The sequence below is a fragment of the Physella acuta genome, unplaced genomic scaffold, assembly GCF_028476545.2.
Source record: "Physella acuta isolate Inbredline_101_S28 unplaced genomic scaffold, ASM2847654v3 ptg001051l, whole genome shotgun sequence".
Taxonomy (NCBI): Eukaryota; Metazoa; Mollusca; class Gastropoda; family Physidae; genus Physella; species Physella acuta.
In genome coordinates this window covers 70,109-95,824 of record NW_026732568.1, presented here as the reverse complement: position 1 = coordinate 95,824, position 25,716 = coordinate 70,109, and the positions used below count along the sequence as shown (strand labels likewise).

Below are 25,716 nucleotides of genomic sequence, written 5' to 3'. Positions count from 1 at the left end.
AATACGTTTCATTGTCCGGAAAATTGTATTTACAGAAATTTTTTTTTCGTTATATGTAAAGCATTTCAAACATAGTTTAAAAAAAAAAAAAAAAAAAACTTGACATGGAGTAAATAAATATGTATCTCTCGTAACACTGACGGTAGGTTGAATTACGGTCTATAAATAAAGAACAGCAGACTACAGGCATGGGCGGCGTACACGTGCTGGAAGAATACACAATAAACTGTTACCCTATCACGGCTGTGCGCGTGGTGGAAATGTGGCGTTGAGCAGACCTAGGCGTAAAACATTTTTGTCAAACAGAAACTGACAGCCCAATGGCCCGGAATATTTGTTTCGTTGTTTTTTAATCTCTTCTGTTCATGGCGATGATATATACTACTTTCTGTTGAAATTCATGTTTTGTAATAAAAAGAAGACTAGGCATAGAAAATTATTATATTGTTTAAACATATCTTGTGGGAAAGTAAATATATACATATATGTGTATTATGTATATTATATACATATATATATATACATATTATATATACATACATATATATATACGTATGTATATATATATACATATATATGTATATATATATATATATATATATATATATATATATATATATATATATATATATAGGCCTAAAGCTCTAAATTCCATGATTCAGCTAAGTCGCCAGGAGTCTATAATATAATTACCGTAGTATCTAATCGTAGAGGATTGAACCCTCGACCAAATTACCAAATGCTACATACAATACATGTTTATATAAATATAAATGATTATCTTATGTTTATATGTTATGTTGAAAGCGAATGCTAAAACACCTTCATTTTTTTCCCATTGTACGGTAAAGGATATCCTGTTGTTACCACGTTTAGGTTGTTGACTTGGTCTTTATATTTTACTTATAATATCTCTTACAGTAAGTGGTGGTATGGCGAAACACAGATTTGAATATGAATAAAGTTAATACTTTTTATACTACCCAACTTTCATGTAGCATAGTATCAGTGGTGTAGTGAGGTCGGGTGTCACCCCCCCCCCCCCCAGAGGCGTAGCAACCCTTCCCGGGAAACAAACTTTCAAATTTTAGATTTGCACCCCTCCCCCTCAAGTTTTTCTCTATATATTTTATTTTTTGCCTTGGTGTCACCCCCTAAATGGTGTCACCCGGTGCGGTCCGCACCCCCCGCCACGCTACGCCTCTGCATAGTATTCAAACACGACCACAGGTGCGGAACAACAATGACAAAAATAATTTCAAATTTTTTTTATAGTATGATGTTTATTACGATAGATACACCTACAACATAAAGAGAGACTACACAATGTTACAAAAGACCAGGTTCAATGTTTGTAGCTTTCCCACTCCAGCACACCCCCATCCTTCGTGTACCGCCCCACCGTTTTCCCTCTGCCCTTGGGGGTCCGCTCACTCTCACCTATCCGGTTAGTTTGACTTTTTTTTATTATTTACATCTCACCACACCTGACATTGTTCAAGTCAAACAATTTCAAAAGAATGTTTGATTTCGTAGGCAACAGCACTCGGTGTGGCGGCCTGCTCCACAGATGGGCTGCACTTTTCAAACATATTTCACTGGCTGGGCTCTGGAAAAACTCGAGAATGATTTCAGGTGCATTTGCTTCCGCCCTTTTCATAGGAAGTTTTTTTTTTAAACATACGGTCTTTATACTCTATAAATAGAAATCCTTTGGTTTTTAAATTATTTTACATTCTAATATTTTCTTTATATTTGGTATAGGCCTAAACACACATACCAACACACACAACACCCACCAATATATATATATGTATATATATATATATATATATATATATATATATATATATATATATATATATATATATATATATATATATATATATATATATAATGGCTTGTGGGTACCTGTCTACACACGTTATAAGCTACATTTTATTTGCTGAATGTTCAAAGCATTGTTCACTAGCTACGACGATAAAACCGCCCTCCTTGAGTTGTTTGAATAAGACCTGGATAATCGCCCCTGCTGACCAACGCAGTGGAAACTTGAATTTTTTTTTCTTTCCATTGTAGAAATTCAAACAAAATTCTTTCTTGGTGTTCCGTGTAGCTTTAAAAACAGGTACACAACCTGACCTTGAACTTAAGCGTGATCTTGACTTTTTAAGAACGATGACTCTGCTTCTTAACTCCCCTTTCTGTATAAAAATTGAGTAGTACAGATTGACTATTTTATTTTTATTATTTACACAATGCGTACAATCAAATTACTTCCAAAAGATTAGAAGTATATAAAACAATTTAAAATGAAGACCTTAACTGGTAATCTTAAATTATGCGAGTAAAATAACACTTTTTTATATCTGACATTGCTAGATTTTAAATTTATATTTTTTTAAAGTTTAATCTTATATTTGTGTCCTCCCTCCCCACCCGCTACCCCGGACTTGACTTATTGGATGATTAAGATCTATTTTTAACCATGTTTAAACCATAGTACAAAATTAGTCATGGTTTGCCATTTCGCCTCAAAGTCATTTCTATTTGAGCTGACTGTTGAAAAGTAATGACCCTGAACATAGAGTCACGCATGAGTTCAGTTCCCCCCGTACGCCCCCCACCACGGGTTATAACCAACAAAAGAATAGTACAGTCGAAATATCGGGCACAGCTTACTCCAAGGCCGATCACTCCCCGGACCGGCCAAGGGCAAATTTTTTTTATTTTAAAAATCCCATTCAATTACGGTTGCTGTTAATTGTTTCATTTAACCCCCGGTTCTTGTCTCGTAATTTCAGTTTTTTTGTATTTTGTGTGTGTACCAATTCTCGCGTCGGCCCTGATGTCATCAATCACGACCGGACGTGTCTTTTGATGCTGCATAGTCCGGGCCGCATCCCCCTGTCTTATCGGCCTCTATGTTGTGTGTATTTAGCATGAATGATATAGCGTTATGTTTTGATTGGTGGCGACTTTATTGAAACATTCATCATGCGGGGGGGATCCCCGGCGCACACAGCGGCCAAACACCCCGGTGAGCTGTTATATTTTTCAATTGCCGTCATCAGCAGAATGAAATGTTTGAGAGGCTTCTGGCTTGGAGCCACCTTTCCCCCGACATCAAAGACCTAATGAGCATTTATTTCATCTGTGTAAGTGGCTATTTGTATAAGTTTATAATTACCTCCCAATATTTTTATCGATCTGTGTCCTATTCGTTTGTTCTCTTCGTCCTCTTCCGGGCTTTTTTTTTATAGGGGTGGGGGGGGGGGGGAGTTCTATATCCTGGACCAATAGATAAGGGGGAGATGTTTGTATTAATATCACATATTCCCCCATTGTTTGGCGGGTTTTTTTTTTTTTGGAAGAGAGCCACCAACATCATGAAATGTGTCGTTATATATGCCGAGTTGATGAAAAAGCAATCCTCCTTTGCTCTTCGCGAAACAATTATTTTAAATCTGGTAATTTTATTTGTTTTCCTCCCCGCATAACACGATAAAACCACGATTGAACAGTCGAGGTGTGTGTGGGGGGGGGGGGGGGGGGGAATCAAAAAGCCGAAAGTTGTTTTTCGTTTCTAGTACAGCATCGGACCCGGGTTGAAGAAAAATCTGGGAATTATTAATGGGATGAACTCCACACCCCACCCCTCAGCTCGTTTCACTCTCCACCCCCAAAGCTGTTTTACCCAAACGGTTTATTAATTGCCCCCCCCCCCCCCCCTCCACTTGAAAAAGTTAACCCTGCCACAGGTCCAACAACGATGACGTCTCCGCTTACAACTATCTTGTACGTAACTACCGCCGGGTTTTATTGGCTGACGGTGTGGGGTGGGTGAGCAGAGGAGAGGGGGGGGATAACCCTGTAACTTATTTTATTGGAATACCTGCTCCCTGCTGCGATTCGTTAAGTGATAACAATATTTCTTTCAGCACGCAGCTGGATCCCATGGTGAGCCTAGGACCTGTTTACTCCCCGGTAACGCTAACAAATCAGTTTCTTAACAACAGCACACAAGGCGAAGACTTAAATTAAAAAGGCGCCGTTGAGAAGCTCGCGAGAACATAGAGTCAAGTGTTAAGTTGGGGTTGATTTTTTTATATTTTTTTTACCTAACGGACGAAGCGAGTTTGTCACAGAGAATATGTTCCAGAGCTAACTGCACGTAGCGACATCTCGTCGGCAACAGAATGGATCATAACCAATTGCATCGGGCTGGGTTTTTGTCTTGATTTTTTTTTCCCCCACCAGATTTTTCCTATTAAAGTTTTTGATGACTCTATTGGTGTATCGTTTTAACCCGCTCGTTTCATTAAACTCCGCCCAGTTCGTGGAAATATTCCTCACTTCACGGCGAAACGCAGTAGCCCCTCCCTCGGCGGGCCGCGCGTGTTGCTAACTCACCGTCGCTCGCCGTCGACTGTACCGCGGTGCCCTCGCGAACCGACACTTGATTGTAATGAAATTTACGCACGGACAATGCAACAAGCCCCTCTTTAAAACTTTGTACAAGAGGGATGGTAGGGGATCGCTCGCTGTTGCTTCATTTAAAACTGGAAAAAAAATGTGGTAGTTTTGTTCGCGAGTGGGGGGATTCCACCCCTCCACTTTTCAAACCGTATTCCTATTACTCAAGCGTGTGACAATGGATCGGCTTCGCAAAGCGGCTGGACAGCGAAACAGTGAAATCCCCCTAACTTATTGATTGCTAACTGTCATCTATCAAGTCCTCAGAAAGAATGAATGCAAATTATGACATGCCATTTATCTGAATAATTATACTTCACAAACACTGAAGCCAGCGCCGTGCTGTAGCCTGCCAGACGCGCGCCGGACTTTCACCACTGCGGACCGTGGCTCGGCTCGCATTTTCTGATCGCCAACGTTGGACTGGACCGGCTGGTCAGTTAGGCCTGCTGGACTTATGGTTTTACAAGGTACAGATTTAAATATACTTCACTTCGGATACCGTAGTTTCAGTGTGCTGTTGTGTTTTTCCCGACTCGCTGGACTTTGTTATTTTTCTTGCTTAGTATTTAATTGTGGATTGTATGGTGATTTTTTTCAAGGGAATTCTTACAAACTGGACTTGTCAATTTAAAAAAAAAAAGTGTTTGGTGAGAGAAAATTTGAAACTTATTTTAGTTAGTTGAATTTGTTTATCTGTGGTATACTTAGATTTAGTACATAGTCTTTAGGACTCGGCTTGCGTAGTTGGTATACTTGTTACTTCACTGAAGATGATGAGACTTTAATTTTAAGTAATGACTTTTTAATTAGACCTAGACTTTGTTTTAATTAGTTAAATTAAAATGTTAGCTCACTTAACTTAGAAATGTTTCATAGACGCCTACTAATGTGTAGGCCTATGTTTTTTATGTCCCTTGTGTTTCCTACCTTATAATTATATAATTTAACGCTTTGAATACAAAAAACAAAGGTTTCATTATATTAATCTTAACTAATCAATTCAATGTTAATTAAATGTAATAACTTACATGCCATGAATGTAATGACTTAAAACAGTCCACAATGTTGATTCTACCTATTTTAATCTTGGCTCCTAAGTCCTAAAGTAATGACTCAACTAATGAGACAAAAGTAAACGTTGAGGACCTTTATTACAATATAGGCCTATTTAGAATGATCTGTTTGTTTTAAATCTCTCATCTTATTTTTTTACTGACTCATAATATTTGAGAACTAGACTAGAACTAGAAGTAAACAGATGTTATGGTTTGGCTTAAGTTTAATTTGACGCTGTGATTTTACTAATTTAACGGTTGTGTTTTCATTACACTTACACTGAGTTCAGCGGCTAATTAATAATAATAATTAGGCCTGTAAATACAATGGATATATTTTAATTAGTTTTAAACCAGGCATACACACTGACCTATAGTTTTAAATTTAGACCTACTGTTTAGAATACACAATGATTGAGAATGTATGTAAGTATTGTAAGCCTTTGTTAAAACAATACGCCTTTTGCTGTTTTGTTAAGATAATATTACTAAACAATATGGTAGACCTAATAACTACTAGAATGTGTCAATTATTCCTAGGTTAGGTTTTGTTTTGAAGTACATCCACTAACGTGAGCTCCATCCATCCACGACACACACCTATAAACTAATTTAGGCCAATGTTTTCAGCGTGTCGGGCCACTTCTAACGGACACGCGGGCCCAATTCTTTAATTAGCTGGGCTTTACCATTCATGCATTGAACGCCCGTATGTCGGCTACGGTTGAGTGCTCGGGTTGTCGTACATTCACCCAACCATCCTCTGACAAACTATTTACGGTCGTTCTTGTAATTGCGTTCTAAATAAAATACGGGGGAGGGGGGGTGTTTAAACTGCTGTGGTCAAATTTCTAGTTGTATTTTCTATGTTGTATGTCTATGTTGTATGAATGATGACTTACTTCAACAGTGGGTCGAGTTCATGAACATCTGTGTTTACTTTATTCTCCTGTATTTTAATCAACACAGTGCTCATTATTTGAATTTTCCTTAATTATGTATGGGCCACTAAAATTTAATATGAAGTTTGATTAATTCCAGTAATTGAATTCAGATTCTATTTTCATCCTCAAATCCAAAAATCACACGGAGAATAATGGTAATTGGATGCCCGCACGCTACGCACACGCCCCCCCCCCCCCCCCCCCACCCTCTTCACCAACCTTCCCCCCCCCCCCCCACTACCCTCCCCCCACCGTAACTGCATGACTGAATCCACGCTATGCCGTGTTGGACTGTGTTCCACCCCGTACACACCCTTCCCCCAGCGTACGCCGATCCCGCTTAGTGATCAGTGTGTTGTTCTGTCTCGACTAGCCTTACGGTTTTTTCAAACACGACGCGTCGGAACTTAAATTTTTTTATTATTAAAATCCACCAAAACGTGTTTTCTTGTATGGCCACAATACCATTATGGTTCCTTTGAAAGCCTTGTGTTACCCTCTCCCAACGCCCAGAGATGAACATAATTTGCATTTAAATAGGAACGACATCCCATGAGAAGTGTGCATGAAGCCAAGAAATCTATTTATCAACAATCTAATTTTCATGCACCTTTCATCCCGGCCGAACAAATTAGGCTTGAAAGAAGTGTTGTTGTGGGGTTGGCCGCCCGCTTTAGTCGAGGAGAATTAGCTAGCAATGAAATGAACAGAACTTGGGCGAAGAGCTATTTACTGATGGCGTAATCTTGTTACTTTTCAAATCTCGGATGCTTTACTGTTTCAGGGAGTGGGGAGGTGGGGGTAGAATTTGTCATGGTACAAATTTTGTACACCTGACTGAATTCTGCTTTTGTTACCCAAACGTCGCTCCATTGCCAACTCGGAGCGGCGGCGTCGAAGCGATAACCAACCCACTTAATTCATTGTTTCATTACTGGTATCACACCTGCTCGGCGAAATGTCGCTTTCAGTTTATCTCTTTACTGCTCCCATTTTCGGATTTACACCGCAATAAAACAGCGGTAATGAAAAGATTAGGACAATTTCATTAATTGATATTAAACGAACATGATAATTAAACAGATGGGTTTCGTCCTTTTTATTTTTTTGTTAAAAAAAAAAGAAAAAGGCAACTTCATTAATAACTAAGTGATGTTAATGGCTGGGTTAGTTTTTGAAAAAAAAAATAATCGATAGTAAACAAATGCGCCTGTTGTTACCTGTGTGCGTGGGTCAACAATTGATAAACCTCTCCAAGTTTCTGAACCAACAAATTGGTTTCAAATGCATACCGTCTTGTCCCACAATTCTCCTGTAAAAGAATAGCCCCTTGCCCGGCCTGTTGAGGGGAAAAAAAATAATGCTAGCTTTGTTCAGAGTGGAAACTCAATGCCTGTAATATGTCAGGTGTTCGAGCTAAATTTTAAACTGTATTTGCTAGTGTTGGTTCGTTAAAGCAATCAATACCTGCAGTGGTGGCTTAAAAAAACTGTTTATTCACATCAGTTGTGTTTCCCATGATATGATTTCTCTTTCACTTTTTTTTGGTTGTAAAATATAGTAGTGTGGTGGAGTGGGGACGGGACTTTGATATAAAGTGTCTACAACAGTGTTTTATACTGGCTATAAAATGTCTGCTTATGGCTTCACATTTCCAGATGTTTTCTCTTGGGCCTGGCTGGGTATAATAAAGATTAATTTAAACATTATTTGGCTACACTCCCTGGTCTAAACTTGAAACTATTATTGATGGGAACACTGGCTTGACAAAGGGGAGTTGAAAAAAAATTAACATATGGAGTACTTAATTTAATTACACTTCAGTTGAAGTTAATTATATCTCTAACAAAAAATAAATAAAATGAAACGTGGGTGATGTAAAATACTTTTTTTGTATTAGAAATCCTTTACTTTATAGGTTACTATATATTTTATAAATTTAAAGTCCAGTGTAATTTAGAAATCTTTTGTATTTTATAAGCCCTATACATTTTAGAAGTAAAGTAGGCCTATTTTAAAAGAAATCCCATCCTTTTTAGAAGAACCAAACATTTTAGAGGTCCTATGTAATTTATAAGATGTCCTATGCATTTTAGTCGTGTGTGTTTTGGAAGTACTATGTTAAACTGGCATAAGGTGATGCAACATTTTTTATCTCTTTTTGTCAGGCTAGCCTAGAGACTGTGCCAGAGATGGTAAACCCCTTGAGCTCCTGCCACTAGACCACCAAGCCTCCCCTCACTAGTTGACCCTGTGCTGCAAATGTTACAAGACCTGTTCAGGTTTTTCTAGTTGACAATGATGAAGTCAAGCAGACGCAAGCAGACAAACCCCAACAAACTAGCAGCTGGGGCGAGGGATCCCCTACTCATGCCCATGCTGCCCGACGCTGATGCTGCTGCTGATGATCAGAAGGACGACATGGAGAAAGATAATGTCTTAAGTGATGATGACTCAATGTCATCTGAACCTTTAACTAATGGTCAGAATTCAGACTATGATCTTCCTTTGGATATGCATGTTTCATTGAACAGCTGTCCTCCTCAGACGTTCCTAATCCCTAAAGAGAACCACAGCATGCAGCTGGATATGGATGGACCACAAATGAAGAGGCCAAAAATGGAAGGTCCACCAGAAGATTTCCCTACAGCTTATCACAGACTGGGGAGGGAGCTGCTCGAGGGTTCTGATGTCCCCTTGACCAATGGTCACTTGAAAAGTGAAGCCTCACCTTCAGCGCCAGCAGCCAGCCCGCCTCCTTCCCCCAGGAACATGCTGCAGCCGTTAAAACTTGAGCACATGGAGTCCAGTTATGACAACTCCCCATTTTCTGAACCATCTCAGCATCCAACCTCTTCTACGCCAAAACTCAGTAGAGAAGCTCTTGGAGAGCCAATGAATGGAAAGTCGGACAGGATTTTCCATATGGATGCCTACTGTGAGCTATGTGATCGGGAGTTCTGCAATAAATACTTTTTGAAAACACACAAGGCAAACAAGCATGGTATCTACGAGGACAACTCCCCCCCATCCAGCGGTGTTCCTATACCTTTCCCGGGTCTTATGATGCCTCAAGACCCATTAGCCTCATTTAGTTTTAAGATGGATTCCCTGAAGACCCCATGCAGTGAGCCACTACTTCCTTGGTCTTTTAAGCTGGACTCCTCAAGTATCCAGCCCAAACGACCTGACAGTTCGCCTAGCATGAAGCCTATAGATACATCACTTCCCATGTTTCCTATGCCGCTGCCAAATCTGGAAAGCCCCAAGCCCGCACCACCAAAAAACAATGACGGCTGTGAGAGCAACTCCTTGGCACTGAGTTCTTCTTCTACCACTTCCAGTGCTACATCTATCCTGACCAGTATGACCAACAGCATTAAGAATGGACCCAGCCCGGGAAATCCACCCCCCACGAGTGACCCCAGCATGGAGGACTACTGTCACATTTGCCAAAAACACTTTTGCAATAAGTATTACCTCAAGAAGCACAAGCAAGATGTGCATGGCATAGTTCCTGACACCCCACCCAGCACCACCAACAAGAGGTCAAGGTCGAGTCTCCTGGACATGCCAATGACTTCCACCAATCACATGATGCTTCCACAACCCTTGGCCAGCCTTGCGGGAATGCACAGCTTACCTGGGATGCATGGCCTGCCCAGCATGCCTAACCTGTCCAACCTGCCCAACATGCCCCCTGGTATGATGGTCATCAACCCTTACAGCCTGCCTCCTATGGCCATCATTCCAGCAGGCTCCTTGATGCCTGGTCAGCAGCTTCCACCCCCTCCTCACCCCATCATTTCACAAGCCATGAATATGAATTCCTTACCAGATTCTGTTCACCTTCCACCTTCACTCCCCACCTCATCTGCGTCTTCACATATTATGTCAACAGCGGGTCACTCTCCCAACAAAATGAGTCCATCTCTTCAGGACACCGGAGTCCACTGCAATATCTGCTCTAAAGAATTCTGCAATGAGTATTACTTACAAATCCACAAAGAAAGCAAGCATAGTATTCGTAGACCAAATGATGAGGGACCTAGAGATAAAGCCCTATCTCTAGTAAAAGAAAATAGGAATGAAATGGGCCGGCCAAGTCCACCACCACTGTCAATGATGGGTAAAAATGATCATCCATTCTCTCATTCAAGGAACCATATGGAGCGTGCTTCCAGCGTAGAGAACAGTTTCCTTATTTGTAACATATGTAGTAAAGAATTTAACAACAAATATCTGTACAGAATTCACAGGATCCACGACCATGGTCTCAATGAACTCATTGACCCAACACTCATTGAGAACGGAGAGCTTCCTAATAAAGAAGATGCAATGAGAAGCATGAATGAATCTTTAATGAGAATGGCTGCCGATGCCTCAGCAGTCTGCTATGCTTCCAGCTTTGGCCCTTCACCTACCATCAAGGCACAGGAAAGTGCAGTGTGTGACATTTGCAATAAAGAAATAACCAATCAGTACTTCCTTCGTCTCCACAAATTTAACGTGCACGGCATAGACCCAAGCACTAATGAAAAGTATGATAGAAAACCATTGAATTCTCCAATTCCACCAATCTCTAAACCAAAGACCCCCACATCCTCTGGCAGCTTAACCTCATCCAACCAACAACCGTTGAATCTGACCCCACACCCTGCACAAAAACACATGCTTCCATATCTCCCGCACAAAATAGATTTCAAGGACATGCCACCATTTGTCGACTTTGGGAGAGAATTCAAAAACTTTAGAGACATGCCTTCTTTTCTTACAGACACTATAAACAATGAACTGTTTGCTAGATCACACAATCAAGCCCGGCATATGGATTTGAATTTCTTTGGGCTGCCACCTCTTGGAAAGATGCCAGGAGAAGATGGCATCAAGCTGAACTTTGACCCAGAGGCTTACTGTGACATCTGTAAAAAAGAATTCTGCAGCAAATATTTTCTCAGGACCCACAAGCAAAATATTCATGGCATCAAGAGTGACACAACCTCCTCAGTCAGCTCCAAGAGCTCAGACAGTGAGAAGATCACTGCTGTGTCACCACTGAAACCAGCAAGCATTCTAACAAGCAGCAGCAACAACAAGAGCAAGGAAAACCTGGACAAAGTTGCCAGCTCTTGGCGGTGGAAGGAACCTGTCAACTCATCCAGAGTTATCTGTGACATTTGCAACAAAGAGGTTTGTAACAAGTACTTTTTACGCACACACAAGCAGAAAAAACATGGCATCATCCCCACATCACAGTCCCCCAATGTCAGCATGAGTGGTTCTCCGAATGCGTCAGACTGTGACACCGCTTCCAATGCTTCAAGTCAACCAGACGAGAAGCCATTCCGGCTTGATCCTTTCAGCCTGCCCCAGATGATTCCTCTTCCTCCAACCGATCGGCTGGTGGAAAAGTTTAATCTAAAGCCGGTCAACTTCAGCAAGAATAAAGATGAAATATCACTCAACAACAATGTTGAGCAAAGCGAGACTTGTAATATATGCAGTCGCAGATTCAAAAACATGAAGTGGTTAAAAGATCATATTATTAAAGATCATTCAGACAATGAAGCCTTAGATATGAGATCTAAAAATTCACCTCCTGTTTACACATGTCAAGTGTGTGGGATAGATTTCCCAGCCGAGCTGTCTGTACAGCTTCATTTGATCCAAGAGCATAATGCTAGAGTCACGCTAGACACAGATGAGCCCCAGATTCCAACTGAGGAACCCAGCCTGCCCAACGGGGAAGGCAACAACAACAAGGTAGCTGAGCTCAGCGCCAGGTGGGGACTGCGGAAGAAAATGTCCAGCTACCGTCGACTGAAGAAGTTTGTATGTCTACGGTGCGGGTACGATACCCACTGGCTATCATCCTTGCTGGATCATGAAAGACAGGAGCATGGGGTGATTTCAGAACTGAGCCCTTCATTTTCATGTAAACATTGTCACCATGCTCTTCCGTCACCGAACTCACTCTCAGCACATATGGTTGCGGTACATGGCTTTAGCATTGACGAGGCGGTCACAGAAGTCAAAAACACAGAACCAGAATCTCCAAACACATTCAGGTGTTCTCACTGCTCCGCAGTTTTCCCTACCCGCTCCTGGGGAATGGCGCATGTGAGGCATGTTCATATTCGCAGTCGCAGGGACCTCCCGATTAAAAATTGTTTTGAGAAAAGTTTACTGCGCTGCCCATCCTGTTCCTTCAAAACACATTTTGCTTTCCGCCTGCAGCGCCACGTCAAGTGCCGCCACAGACGGAGCCTGCGCTCTGGTCATAGACCGAGTCAGTCTATCAGATCATCAGCACCCATGTTCACATCCAGTATAGGATTAACACCGGAAGTCAACAACTCTGGATGCTTATCTCGGGACGATGGACTGGTCAGCACTAGCGCCATTTACAAAAGTATCGCCGCGTCTCTCTTGTCAGCACCCCAGGCTGGCAGGACTGAGAGTCCCATTGGGCAGATGGACAGGGAGGATCTTCTACTCCAGAGCTACAACCTTCCTCTCAACACCAACCCCATGGATTCAAGCCCTTTCAAAATGACTGGCCAGGCATCTGCAGCTTCTGCCGTGGTTGGTCTGTAATTTTCACCTGATTTTTGTTCCTAACTTTCATTCCATGCACCCTATTACTTGGTTCCACTGTTCTTACCTTATTTTCAAAGTATCAACAGCTACATCTGGCACTTTTTAAATTAAGAGAACAGCAATATGCTATGACAATACTTTAAAAAAAGAATGTAAAGTAAATTATTGAATGCTGCAAATGTATTCACAAATTGTGACAAGACAGTTATCTGTCTAGACAACAAAAGTGTATGGTGCAAACAATGTCTAGAGCTGAAGTCAGAAAAATAGACTGAAAAAAAAATCAGCTTTTAGTCAAGTGAGTGCCCAACTTCCACATAGCTGGCAATGTAAGCTAAGATCAGCCATTGTTAGATTACCCATATTGGTGTATAATATCCCCTCATTCCCCCTTCTTCCTTCTCAGCAACTGTACCCCAGGTATAAAAAAAAAGCAATCACTCATTGTTATGAAGTATACAATTCCTGTGTTACAGCAAAATTTTTATTTATAATACCAGTCATGTACTCTTTAAAAACAACTGTAGGTGTGTGCCTACCTACTACAATTATTTAGTTATACATATGAATGTTGTTATAAAATTACTATAACTACCATTGAAAGATTCCCTTACCTTGACATATTTTTGCTTGTCATTTTTTTTTTGTTCCAAGATCCTTTAACCTCAGGTACTTTGTGTGATGCATATATGTCCTGCCCATTTATAATGCATTTCTGTAAGTGCAATGATACATTTTTATCAACTGTTATACATGTTCACCGACATTGCTTTGTTTAAAGTTTAACTATTTCTTTTGTAGACTTTTAGGCTAGGCATAAGTGTGCAAAATTGAGTGGCTAATTGTTACCCAGTTACATGAGTAAACTGCACAGTGTATGATACACACACACTTAATATAAATATATGGTAAAATCACGATATAGCGTCGGAAATTATTGGGTAATGTTCGTTGAGTTTCGGTAACATTCGTTACTGTAAACCATAGTTTATTTGACCGTTGAAAGAAAAATAAAGTCAAGTGCATTAAATTAATGTTTTAACTTAATTTAATGTTTAACTGACAAAAAAATTAGCAACAATTAGTAAATCTAAATATTATTATTAAAGTCGAGTTTAGTAATTAATGTTTTTTTTTTAAGAAACAGAAAAAACTTGCAGCAGATTTGCGACAACCAGCTCTAGTTCTGTTAGTAAATAAGACGATTAGATTTTCTAAAGTTAAAAGTAGTAAGAATAACTAGAATAATGTTTAGTAGCAGCAATAATTAGCACATACACTTAAAATAATTAGAAATACAAAATAATTAGCAAAACAGTATTTAAATTGCAACTAAAATCAATCCTTGCACATTTTTCAACATTATGTATTAAAAATAATACGGCGGCAAATAAATGATGGTTTACAGTATTTCCGGTGGTTTCCGGAACGGCTCGACAGACTACGCCATGGTTTTACTGTTTTTTACTGCTGTACAGTTCCGGAATAATAACCGACGCTATATCGTGATTTTACCAAATATATTATGAAATTTAAAAAATAACTTTACAATGTCTACACTACATTACAGCTCTAGTCTATATATATATACAAACATAACCTGAAACTTAAGTATATCATAATGAAGTATGCAAATTTACAGAAATGCAACTTTCTTTTTATTGTTATGACAGGCATTGTTAAAGATAATTTTAACCTCAAATGCTCTTTCCACACATATTTCTTGAAATGTCAAGTTTTAATGTTTTCAATTTCTCGAACTTTCCCAGTATTATAATTTATAAAACAATCTAGAACCCAGTGAATGCTAAGACTTGTGAATGCACCTGCATAATGGCCCACTTGTCGGAAACAATGGCGTTCTTGTATCTAATGGTAATGGAGATTGATTTTTTTCAAGAAGATTCGAGAATATAATGTGACAGCATTGTAAAACATAAACGTTAGTTTAAAAAAAAATGTCTCCAAATAGCAGTTGATTGTCAACTGATTTCTAGATCTAGATTGAAACAATCATTTCTTAAATTAGAGCGGCAGACGATAGATCTACTAGAGTACTTGGCCAGGATTTTTATTTTGTCAACAGTGAGGTTATTTTGTTTACTTTGTAACTTGTTAAAAAATTGGATTTAATTAATCTGCAAAAAATATTTCAACAATTTTAATACATTTACGGAAGATACGAAACAAATAAAAAGGTTATAATTTAATACCTACAGAAGTCAATCTAACATTTAGAATATTATAAGCAGTTTCTTTACAGGTCTAGTAAGCAAAATTATCATAAGGCGTTTCAGTAGATGCTAGATGCAATGTAGACTTAGTTTAGAAAAAAATTCAATAATTGTTATAGATCTAAATATGGAAATAAATAGTTTTAGCAGTTTAAAAATGGCGAAAAAAATGTCAGATGTTTATTTTATAGGTCAGGCTTCATAAAATTACTAGATCCATATTGTCTTGAGTAATTTGCCGTTTCATTTGGGTTTGTAGAGAAAAGCGTCGTACCGTCATCCTAACAATTCTAAAAATGTGTTTAGTTTTGGTGTAGGCCAAGCATATTTTATCTGCGTCTTTTTATAACTTTTTTCCCCCTCGTTGAAATGTATAAGCATTTTAAAGCAATATAAAACTTGACTACATGCAAATTTATGTAAATGACAAGGTTGGTGAATAATACTAATTACACTTTAATATCGTGAATTTTGATTGTCCATTCATTACGTTTTATACATTGTCTGTTCTCTCGACCCACCCTCTCCCCGCAGAATAATTCACCACAGCATTATGTTAACAACTGACTAATTCAGCAGTTGTTTCTCAATAAACACAACTACTTGCTAAATGAAATTCGATAGACGTGTGTTAGGTTACATATGAGGTTACGGCGTACGTTATGAAGTCGTCTTTTAATATATTTCACATTGGGTTTGAGCGAAGTGAATAAACTAGAAGAATAATTTTTTTTTCGCTGGCGACTCCTTTACTATTTTACGCAAAGTTCAGTCCGTCTTTCTGTAAACTAAATTTTAAGTAGATCTATCAAATGTAATTATAAAATCACATGCAAACGCGAGGGCAACCGTCTATAATATAATAAAAATTTCAACAGAATAATTTTAATTAAATTTGTTCCAAAACATCAACCCGGTTTAGAAAAAAAAAAACGAAAACCGATACACCTAAATCTGGCTGTTTGCGTCATATCGAGGGTAGAAAAACTTCATTTCGCCAAAGTGCAAACTATGTTAGAACAAGGTGTTTTTAAATTGATAACATTAATTACGTACTGGGCATGTTAAAGTGCGCAGCTATTTAATTAGTATGGCAGGACCGGGCCAAGTAATGCCAGGAATGAAGTCATTTATTTCCTAGACAATGGTGCCATATAGGCATTTGTAGAATTTTCAGAATGCGTTTCCATAATAAATAAATGTACGCAGTTTGCGTTAAACGCGGAATTAAGGATATATATATATATATATATATATATATATATATATATATATATATATATATATATATATATATATATATATATATATTATGTATAGATACTAAGCATAATGAAATCAGCGCTATACAGATTAAGACAGGCTAATTGGACGGTTTTAAAATAGCTAATGGTTCTCGAAGTTTGAGTTGTTTTCCGCCGAAGGGGAGCTAATGTATTGGTTCAAGAGTTGAGTGAATGTGATGTTGTGTTCCGGTGGTTTGTGTCGGCTTTCTACGGTGATTCGTTCGTTGCCTGGTTTCCGGTTGTCGTGACCGTGCACCCAGCGTGGCCGTCTCTGTGTACACGTCGGTGGGGGGTATCCGTGTGATATGCCGTCGGTGTTTAGACTTGTACATAATTCATTTAGTGGGGGCGAAAGTTAATTATCTCTCCCCCACACTACTTGTATCCGCTCCCACCCCCGCACACACTCACACACACACTATACGCACCTCCAAAGTCAACGCCCACTTGATTTATTTTTTTATTCCCAGAAGTCGATCAATTGAAAAAAAAACAACAACTCGAGAATTGAACAGTTGCGTAAGAAAATTGTACCGCAGAAACTAACAATGCACTTCGCTTGAGGCTGTCTCTTCAGTTCTATTAAATTTCTATAAAACAACTTAATAGTTGTACGTCTACGACATACATTTAACTGATCCATAGTATTGGATAGTCGCATCCGTATTCAACTAGTTTCAGAGTAGTATCCAAGTTACGAAATATCAGTTGGCTAAAGCTAGAATGATTTGCTGTTATTTATTTGAAATTAAATAAGTCGTATGAAGTCTTTTTAAAATTAAACAATATGGTATTTTTAGATAGGAAAAAAAGATGAATCGCGGCATAGGCGATAAACATCAAAAACACCATTTTCTGTTTTCGTCGGAGGAAAAAAAAATTTCCTCTCAGACGGGCGGACACTGTGCAGGGACTGACCAACGCTGACCGGATAAATTCGTTTACCCAGCCCCAGATTTAGACTTAAAACTATCCCATTAGCCGTGCATAAATCAGACATTTTAGGGACTCGGGTCAAAGCGTTACATTTTCTCCTGAGGTTTAGAGGTCTAGTACTCTACTTTCACAAGCTTTTTCAACGTGTGTAGCCTAAGGCAGTCTCATATATATATATATATATATATATATATATATATATATATATATATATATATATATATATATATATATATATATATATATATATATATATATATATATATATATATATATATATATATATATATATATATATATATATATATATATATATAAACACACGGTCATTTGATGTATTATGGAGGCTGACCAATTAAAAGATGTTAAATTTTTGTGCCTGTGAAGTGGCCGTTTTTTTTCCTGATGGTCGGAAATGCTCGTTTAAATTATTCGCTTTCCTAAATGTGCAGGATATGAATTAAATGGCTATTTGTACCATCGCAGTACCGCGCCGAAAAGGTAGTTCTAGTAGTGTAATATAAATAGTGCGATTAAAGGATTAAATAAGTTACGTTTTATAAAAGGAAAAAAAAAGTTGCATTTCAAATTAAAAAAATATAGTTTTGATTTTAAATAAAGTTTAACGAACTTTGTTAGACAAATAAGCACGGCTAATTTCAAGTCCTTAGAATTCAACATACAAGCCTGGGTTCTTAACAAGGGCATTAACTCTCGTCTACAAATTATCTTTTACTTTTACAAATGCATGTCTTACTATAACTCAAACAAAAACAATTACGACTTGAAAATCGAAACGGCGTCTTTCCGCAGTCGCAACGATTTAAAGGAAAATTTTCCACAACACGTGTATCGGCGCAGTTAGTAAAAAAAAATATTTTCCGAACCATCCTTAAGTTTAAATTTTCTCTGGGTACTTAGAGGGCAATTACTGTGATTTTAGAATCGGTTAGAAATGGTTAGACCTCATTACATTTTAACACCGTTAATGATGATTGGCTCCGTGTATTCTAGACATACATTCGCTTATCGCTATAAAAAAAATATAATGAGAACATAATAGGAAAACCTGGCTGAGATAGTACATATGCCCCACCCCCCCCCCCTCATTACCCCCTACCTACCCCCACCCTCCCAATCCCCTACACAGATGCAATATTATGTTTGAATGACCTGACCTGGGTTGACTTTATTGGCTTATTGAATGAGATTTCTTGTCAACGGACATTATTTTTGTGATTTTTTTTATTTTTTCCCTTGCATTTAAAAAAAAATGATGTTTAGTATTGATGTATTGATCTATGTATTCACGAAATATTATATGACTGTGATCGGTTTGTCTATAACAATTATCATCATCATCATAACATGCAAATGGCAAGAACTCAGTATCTTTGTATCTGTATGTAAGGCTGACATACTTGCGTTGATCAAGATGTCACATTTTTAAATAAAAAAAAAATCGATGCGCCTTGTAAAATCAAACACAAACTCATTAAGCGTGAAATCACTACATTGTATTAATGTTTTTGAATTTTTGAAAATCGCGTTTAATTTAAAGAAAATATAAGTTAGGATTAGTTTAAATATAATGATGATTGCCCAAAAAGCTTATCTTTGATTTATATTTAACCAAGAAACACAAATTTAGTTATTTAAAAAAAAAATTATAATAAATCTATAGTTTTTTCGGACAAGTCCCTTGGCGCGTATGACTTAATCTAAGTATACATGAATTCTCATTATAACAGTTTAATTGTTCCACCTTTAAAAGATATTAGTATACTGTCAATATTTAAATAAAAATGAACTCATTATAACTATTATGTTAGTAATTTGTACGTTTTTCTCCGCTTATATAAAACAAATAGATGAAAGATACTATATTTGTAAATACAAATTAAATTATGTGTGTTTGAGTGTGTGTGCCTGTGCGAATATATTTCAAAACCCTTTTATTTGATTCGTATATTTTTGTATAGATTAAAGAATCACATAAGCCACACGATGAAAATTTAAAAAAAAAAAGAAATGTATGAATTTTTGTTTTCGAAAATGTACTGCTTTTTTAGATTTGGCCAGTTTGAATGAATTAAAAAATAGGCAGCGTACAATTGTTCCAAATAAAATAAATGTGCTGCTATAGTGTCTCCAACTTTATATGCTTTACATTTTTTTTGTGTGAACACTATGGCGTAATTATAGGACCTATACTTCTGCTGTACCGAATATCTGAGAATAATTTATATAACAAGAGGGGGGAGCGAAAACTGGGAATTACCCCTCCCCCCTTTTTTATGGACAGATGTTTAGCTACGCCACTGTAGCATTAGACATGGTATGAATGAATGCTTTGGAAGCATATAACATGTGATTAATTTGCTTTTTTTTTAATTTTGCGCCCAAAACCTGCCATTTACTACTTATTGTACAATCAGCTTCAGTGTTGGCTTGGTGGGCGGAGGTTATGTTATATATATATGAGGTGATGGATTTTAAGTTAAACGCGAATTTGTATTTATTTTATTTGTTTGTTCTTTATCCAAAAAATGTACTAGTTGAAGCAATTTAAAAAAAAAAATGTACTTTAATGACGTCATCAAATCTCTGGCTACGTCACGTGACACAGAAGGTCGAGTGACGTCATGGTCTATTTTAAAAAAATAAAATGTCTGCACTTGTCTGTTGGTCGGTGGCACACTACAACAGACAAGCGCTTCTTGCATGTATGAAAGGTGTGTGCGTGTTCATTGGTGTGAGTATGATTGATATTATGTATGGCAATATTTACTTCGATTTTTTTTTATCACTCTGGTTAGACGCGACGTTTAAAAAAAACAAAAAGCCTGTGGTACCAATAACCACTGCTTAAATCAGGGATTTTTTTCCTTCTTTCATTTCTTTGTTTGTTTGTTTTTATTTTTAAATTTTTTTTTTAACCTGGTGTTCCAAAAAATATGGATGCATTTCATTCACCTCACCGGCTTTTGACTCGACCCAATTGTGTGTTCCTTTTCAAGTGTGGTAATAAAACAAATATGAAAAAAAAATAACATCACAATTTTGTTCGTCAATTTTTTAAAATGTAAAACCCTTGTTATGTATGTCACGTGTGTGGGTGTGTGTATGTGTGTGTGTGTTCATTTCGTGTGTTGTGTTTGATGTGAAATTAGATAATTTAATCGATGATTAAGATTAAAATGGTACAAAGGTGGTGAACAGATGTCGCCTGCATTATGCAAGAGTTCTGAAAAAAAAATATTCATCATGTAAAATGTCAATTTCAAGCTTTTATGTTTTATCTAAATTATCAAAAGTATTTTTATTACGGTAAAAAAAAAAAGGTTTTACAAATTTTAAATCTATATTTCGTTTCAGTTGTAAGGAACTATTATTTAAAAAAAAAAACAGGCAACACAAAGAAACGTAAGCATATAGATTTTTAAAAACCTTGAAACGGTAATGAAATATCTTAAAAGCAACGGAAGAAACCAGATACAAGAGACGCCTATACAAGAGATGACAATATAAGAGACGACTAGTCATCTCCTGTGCTTATCTACACAAATATGCCGAGGACAAAACGAAACGTTTATGTCTAATTTGGAGTAAATAGTTTAATGTTTCAATTGGCTTGAGATGTCTGGCTGTTATTGACTAGAGGGGGCAGAGGCGTAGCGAGGGGGGGGCGGGGGGGGGACATATGTCCCCGGGCGCCGACCTTAGGGGGGGCGCCAAATTGACAGTTTGAGGGGGGGTGCAAATGAAAAGTTCGAGGGGGGGGGGTGCAAATCGAAAGTTTGAGGGGGGGGTGCAAATGAAAAGTTCGAGGGGGGGGTGCAAATCGAAAATTTGCTCCCGAGGGGGGCGCCAAATTGAAAGTATGTCCCCGGGCGCCGGGAAGGGTCGCTACGCCTCTGAGAGGGGGTATTCTTTTTCTCGTATACTATTCGTGTCAATTAGCTATCAAACTCAGGGTGTTTGAAGCTTAACTATGTCCATTTGGTCATTCGAGATTTCATGTTGATTTACACATACGTTGTAGATTTATGAACCGCATTCGCTCAAAAGGTACATATTCTTAAAAAAAAAAGATGTAAACGAAGATACCAGATAATAAAAAAATTGTAGGATTTCTAAGTTATTCACAACAGAAGTTGTATAAAAATAACTTATAAAATAATATTTGAGGTGAAATTGACAACGGTTCAATTACAAATAGACCGTCACCAATACACAGTCGAAAGCCTAACTTTTTAGCTATCACCAATAACTTGTCAAAAGCCTAACTTCTTAGCTATCACCAATAACTTGTCAAAAGCCTAACTTCGTAGCTATCACCAATAACTTGTCAAAGACCTAACTTTATAACTGTCACCAATAACTTGTCAAAAGCCTAACTTCGTAGCTATCACCAATAACTTGTCAAAAGCCTAACTTTATAGCTATCACCAATAACTTGTCAAAAGCCTAACTTTATAACTGTCACCAGTAACTAGTCAAAACATCATAATTGTATGCAATTGATAGAGATCAATACCAACAAAAACATAACAAAACATCAACTCATACTAACCAAGTACGACAACTCTCATACTAACCAAGTACGACAACTCTCATACTAACCAAGTACGACAACTCTCATACTAACCAAGTACGACAACTCTCATACTAACCAAGTACGACAACTCTCATACTAACCAAGTACAACAACTCTCATACTAACCAAGTACGACAACTCTCATACTAACCAAGTACGACAAATCCCATACTAACCAAGTACGACAACTCTCATACTAACCAAGTACTACAACTCTCATACTAACCAAGTACGACAACTCTCATACTACCCAAGTACGAGAAATCCCACACTAACCAAGTACGATAAATCCCACACTAACCAAGTACGACAAATCCCATACTACACAAGAACGACAAATCTCATACTTTACAAGAAAGACAAATCTTTTTAATCCTTCCAGAAAATAAAGAAGACGGGCAGACAATTCACCGAGTTAATATTCCCTTTAAGCAAAATATAATAATCTGTTCTTCAATAAAAATTACTTTAAATTTAGTAGCTTATAATTAAAATTGGTATCGATTCGCGAGCTCCAGATTCTGGAGTTTGCGACATCGTACCGCCGACAATGGGTACGCCGACTAGAAGCCCCCACTTAGTGAAAGAAACACAATATTCTGTATCGAAAGAAACTTTATTTATTAATTATTTTATTAATTTTTTTTTTTTTTTTGCAAACACTGAGACAACAACAGCAACACTCTTCCACAACCGCTGGCATTACCCACTATTTAAACAAATTCAACATAAAGAAATAAACTAAACTGTATTGATTTTACCATTATCCGCAGAATGTTTTTTTTTTTTCAAAACTACATCAATACCCTCCTCTTTTAAACCGCGAAGTTATTTTATTAGAAAATCCACCACCCCCACCCCACCCCCACCCCACCCGTTTGTCTCTGGCCCCGCTTCATTGATCAAGGTCAAGGTCACGGCGCGAGCGATGTCATGACGTTACAAAAGGTTATTAAATGTCGGATGAAGAACAAGCGAAAGGTTAACCAATTAAAAACGAGAAACGTCAACGCCGGTGAGTTGGTGGAAAGTTGTAGAAGATGTTAGCGGTAGAGGAGGGGGAGGGGAGGGGGTGTGCGATTAGAAGAAACAGGTGCTATACGGACGCTGTTGAGCTGGTGTGATGTTGTAGAAGATGTTAGAGAGAGGAGACGGTTGTCGATTAGAAGAAACAGGTGCTATTCGGACGCTGGTGAGGTTGTAGAAGATGTTAAAGAGAGGAGACGGTGTGCGGTTAGAAGAAGCAGGTGCTATACGGACGCTGTTGAGCTGGTGGGAGGTTGGAGATGATATTAAGGAAAGGAGAAAGGGTGTGTGATTAGAAGAAACAGGTGCTATTCGGACACTGTTGAGCTATAGGAGCTGCTAGAGAAAGAGAGGAAAACGGTGTGCGATTAGAAAACAAACAGGTGCTATACGGACGCAGTTAAGCTAATGGGATATTGCAGAAGATGTTAGTAAGAAGAAACGATGTTCGAATAGAAGAAACATGTGCTACGCGGACACCGTTGAGCTAGTGGGAGGTTACAAACGTTAAAGTAAGAGAAAACGGTGTTCGATTAGAAGCAAAAGCCGCTGCGCGCTGTGCAGAATGGTGGTGAGCTGTAGATGTTCGCGAGAGAGGCAAAGGTGTTCGATCTGGGGAAAGAGTTGCGAGTTGAGGTGAGCTACAAGGAAACATTCAGGGGGGTTTTTAAAAGCTACTTACGGGGGTCAATGGCTGTGGGTTATGAGAGGGTGTAATTAGCATGTGTGTGGGGTTGATTTGTTAACAAGTTGGTGTGGGGTTGTATGTGTGGGGTTGTATGTGTGTGAGGTTGATTTATTAACAATTTGGTGTGGGGATTGTATGTGTGGGGTTGTATGTGTGTGAGGTTGATTTGTTAACAAGTTAGTGTGGGGATTGTATGTGTGTGAGGTTGATTTGTTAACAAGTTGGTGTGGGGGTTGTTCTGTGTGAGGTTGGTTTGTTAACAAGTTGTTGTGGGATTTGTTCTGTGTGTGGGGTTGATTTGTTAACAAGTTGGTGTGGGGGTTGTATGTGTGTGAGGTTGATTTGTTATCAAGTTGGTGTGGGGGTTGTATGTGTGTGAGGTTGATGTGTTAACAAGTTGGTGTGGGGGTTGTATGTGTGTGAGGTTGATCTGTTGACAAGTTGGTGTGGGGGTTGTATGTGTGTGAGGTTGATCTGTTGACAAGTTGGTGTGGGGGTTGTATGTGTGTGAGGTTGATTTGTTAACAAGTTGGTGAGGGGGTTGTATGTGTGTGGGGTTGATATGTTAACAAGTTGGTGTGGGGGTTGTATGTGTGTGAGGTTGATTTGTTAACAAGTTGGTGTGGGGGTTGTATGTGTGTGAGGTTGATTTGTTAACAAGTTGGTGTGGGGGTTGTATGTGTGTGAGGTTGATTTGTTAACAAATTGGTGTGGGGGTTGTATGTGTGTGAGGTTGATTTGTTATCAAGTTGGTGTGGGGGTTGTATGTGTGTGAGGTTGATTTGTTAACAAGTTGGTGTGGGGGTTGTATGTGTGTGAGGTTGATTTGTTAACAAATTGGTGTGGGGGTTGTATGTGTGTGAGGTTGATTTGTTATCAAGTTGGTGTGGGGGTTGTATGTGTGTGAGGTTGATTTGTTAACAAGTTAGTGTGGGGGTTGTATGTGTGTGGGGTTGATTTGTTAACAAGTTGGTGTGGGGGTTGTATGTGTGTGAGGTTGATTTGTTAACAAGTTGGTGTGGGGGTTGTATGTGTGTGAGGTTGATTTGTTAACAAGTTGGTGTGGGGGTTGTATGTGTGAGGTTGATTTGTCAACAAGTTGGTGTGTGGGGTTGTATGTGTGAGGTTGATTTGTTAACAAGTTGGTGTGGGATTTGTTCTGTGTGTGTGGTTGATTTGTTACAAGTTGGTGTGGGGGTTGTATGTGTGAGGTTGATTTGTTAACAAGTTGGTGGGGGGATATTATGTGTGTGAGGTTGATTTGTTAAGTTGGTGTGGGGGTTGTTCTTTGTGTGAGGAAGGTTTTTAAAAACGATGTGTAGTTTGTAAGGATGAATGCAATACAAAACGGTTCTCATACAAACGTCGACAGGATAATGGTGAACACTGTTGATGGAGTATTTCTTTCATGTGCAATCGTTGTAAGGGTTAGAGTTTTATTATGTTTTAGTCAGGGTTAGGATTATGGTCTAGGTTGTGATACTAAAAAAATGGTGTTTTAAATACAGACAAAACATGGTGTTTAAAAGTAAAAGGTGTCTTTGATAAAGAGTTGGTTATAGTTTTAGTCACCATAGGAGGCGTCCAACAGAATGGAGTACAGAAGAGAATGAGAGGGGGGGGGGGGGGGTGGCGTCTAGTAGTACTGTATGTACAAGAGAGGGGAGATATAGTTAGCAGAGGGGAGGGGGGGCGTCCAACAGTTCTGTGTGTACAAGAGAGGGGATATATAGTTAGCAGAGGGGAGGGGGGGGGCGTCCAACAGTTCTGTGTGTACAAGAGAGGGGATATATAGTTAACAGAGGGGAGGGGGCGTCCAACAGTTCTGTGTGTACAAGAGAGGGGAGATATAGTCAGCAGAGAAGGGG

The 25,716-nt window shown here is 38.5% G+C and overlaps 1 protein-coding gene and 1 long non-coding RNA gene across 2 annotated transcripts; one reads left to right on the top strand and one right to left on the bottom strand.

The window, feature by feature from the left end:
• Positions 1-1,889: 1,889 nt before the first annotated feature.
• Positions 1,890-15,169, bottom strand: LOC131955055 (uncharacterized). The gene is made up of 4 exons (XR_009388817.1): positions 14,905-15,169; positions 13,693-13,793; positions 7,699-7,817; positions 1,890-2,204 (listed from the first exon to the last, which is right to left on the bottom strand). It is a non-coding gene; the product is annotated as an uncharacterized LOC131955055 (long non-coding RNA).
• LOC131955054 (uncharacterized) lies at positions 4,548-13,734 on the top strand. Its single transcript, XM_059319006.1, has 2 exons — positions 4,548-4,946; positions 8,647-13,734. Exon 2 carries the CDS (start codon positions 8,777-8,779, stop codon positions 13,073-13,075), a length of 4,299 nt encoding a protein of 1,432 aa, XP_059174989.1. The 5' UTR covers positions 4,548-4,946; positions 8,647-8,776; the 3' UTR covers positions 13,076-13,734.
• Positions 15,170-25,716: the final 10,547 nt, after the last annotated feature.

Excerpts from the sequence above, each read along its gene's own strand:
- LOC131955054 (XM_059319006.1), top strand. The coding sequence starts at position 8,777 with ATGATGAAGTCAAGCAGACGCAAGCAGACAAACCCCAACAAACTAGCA.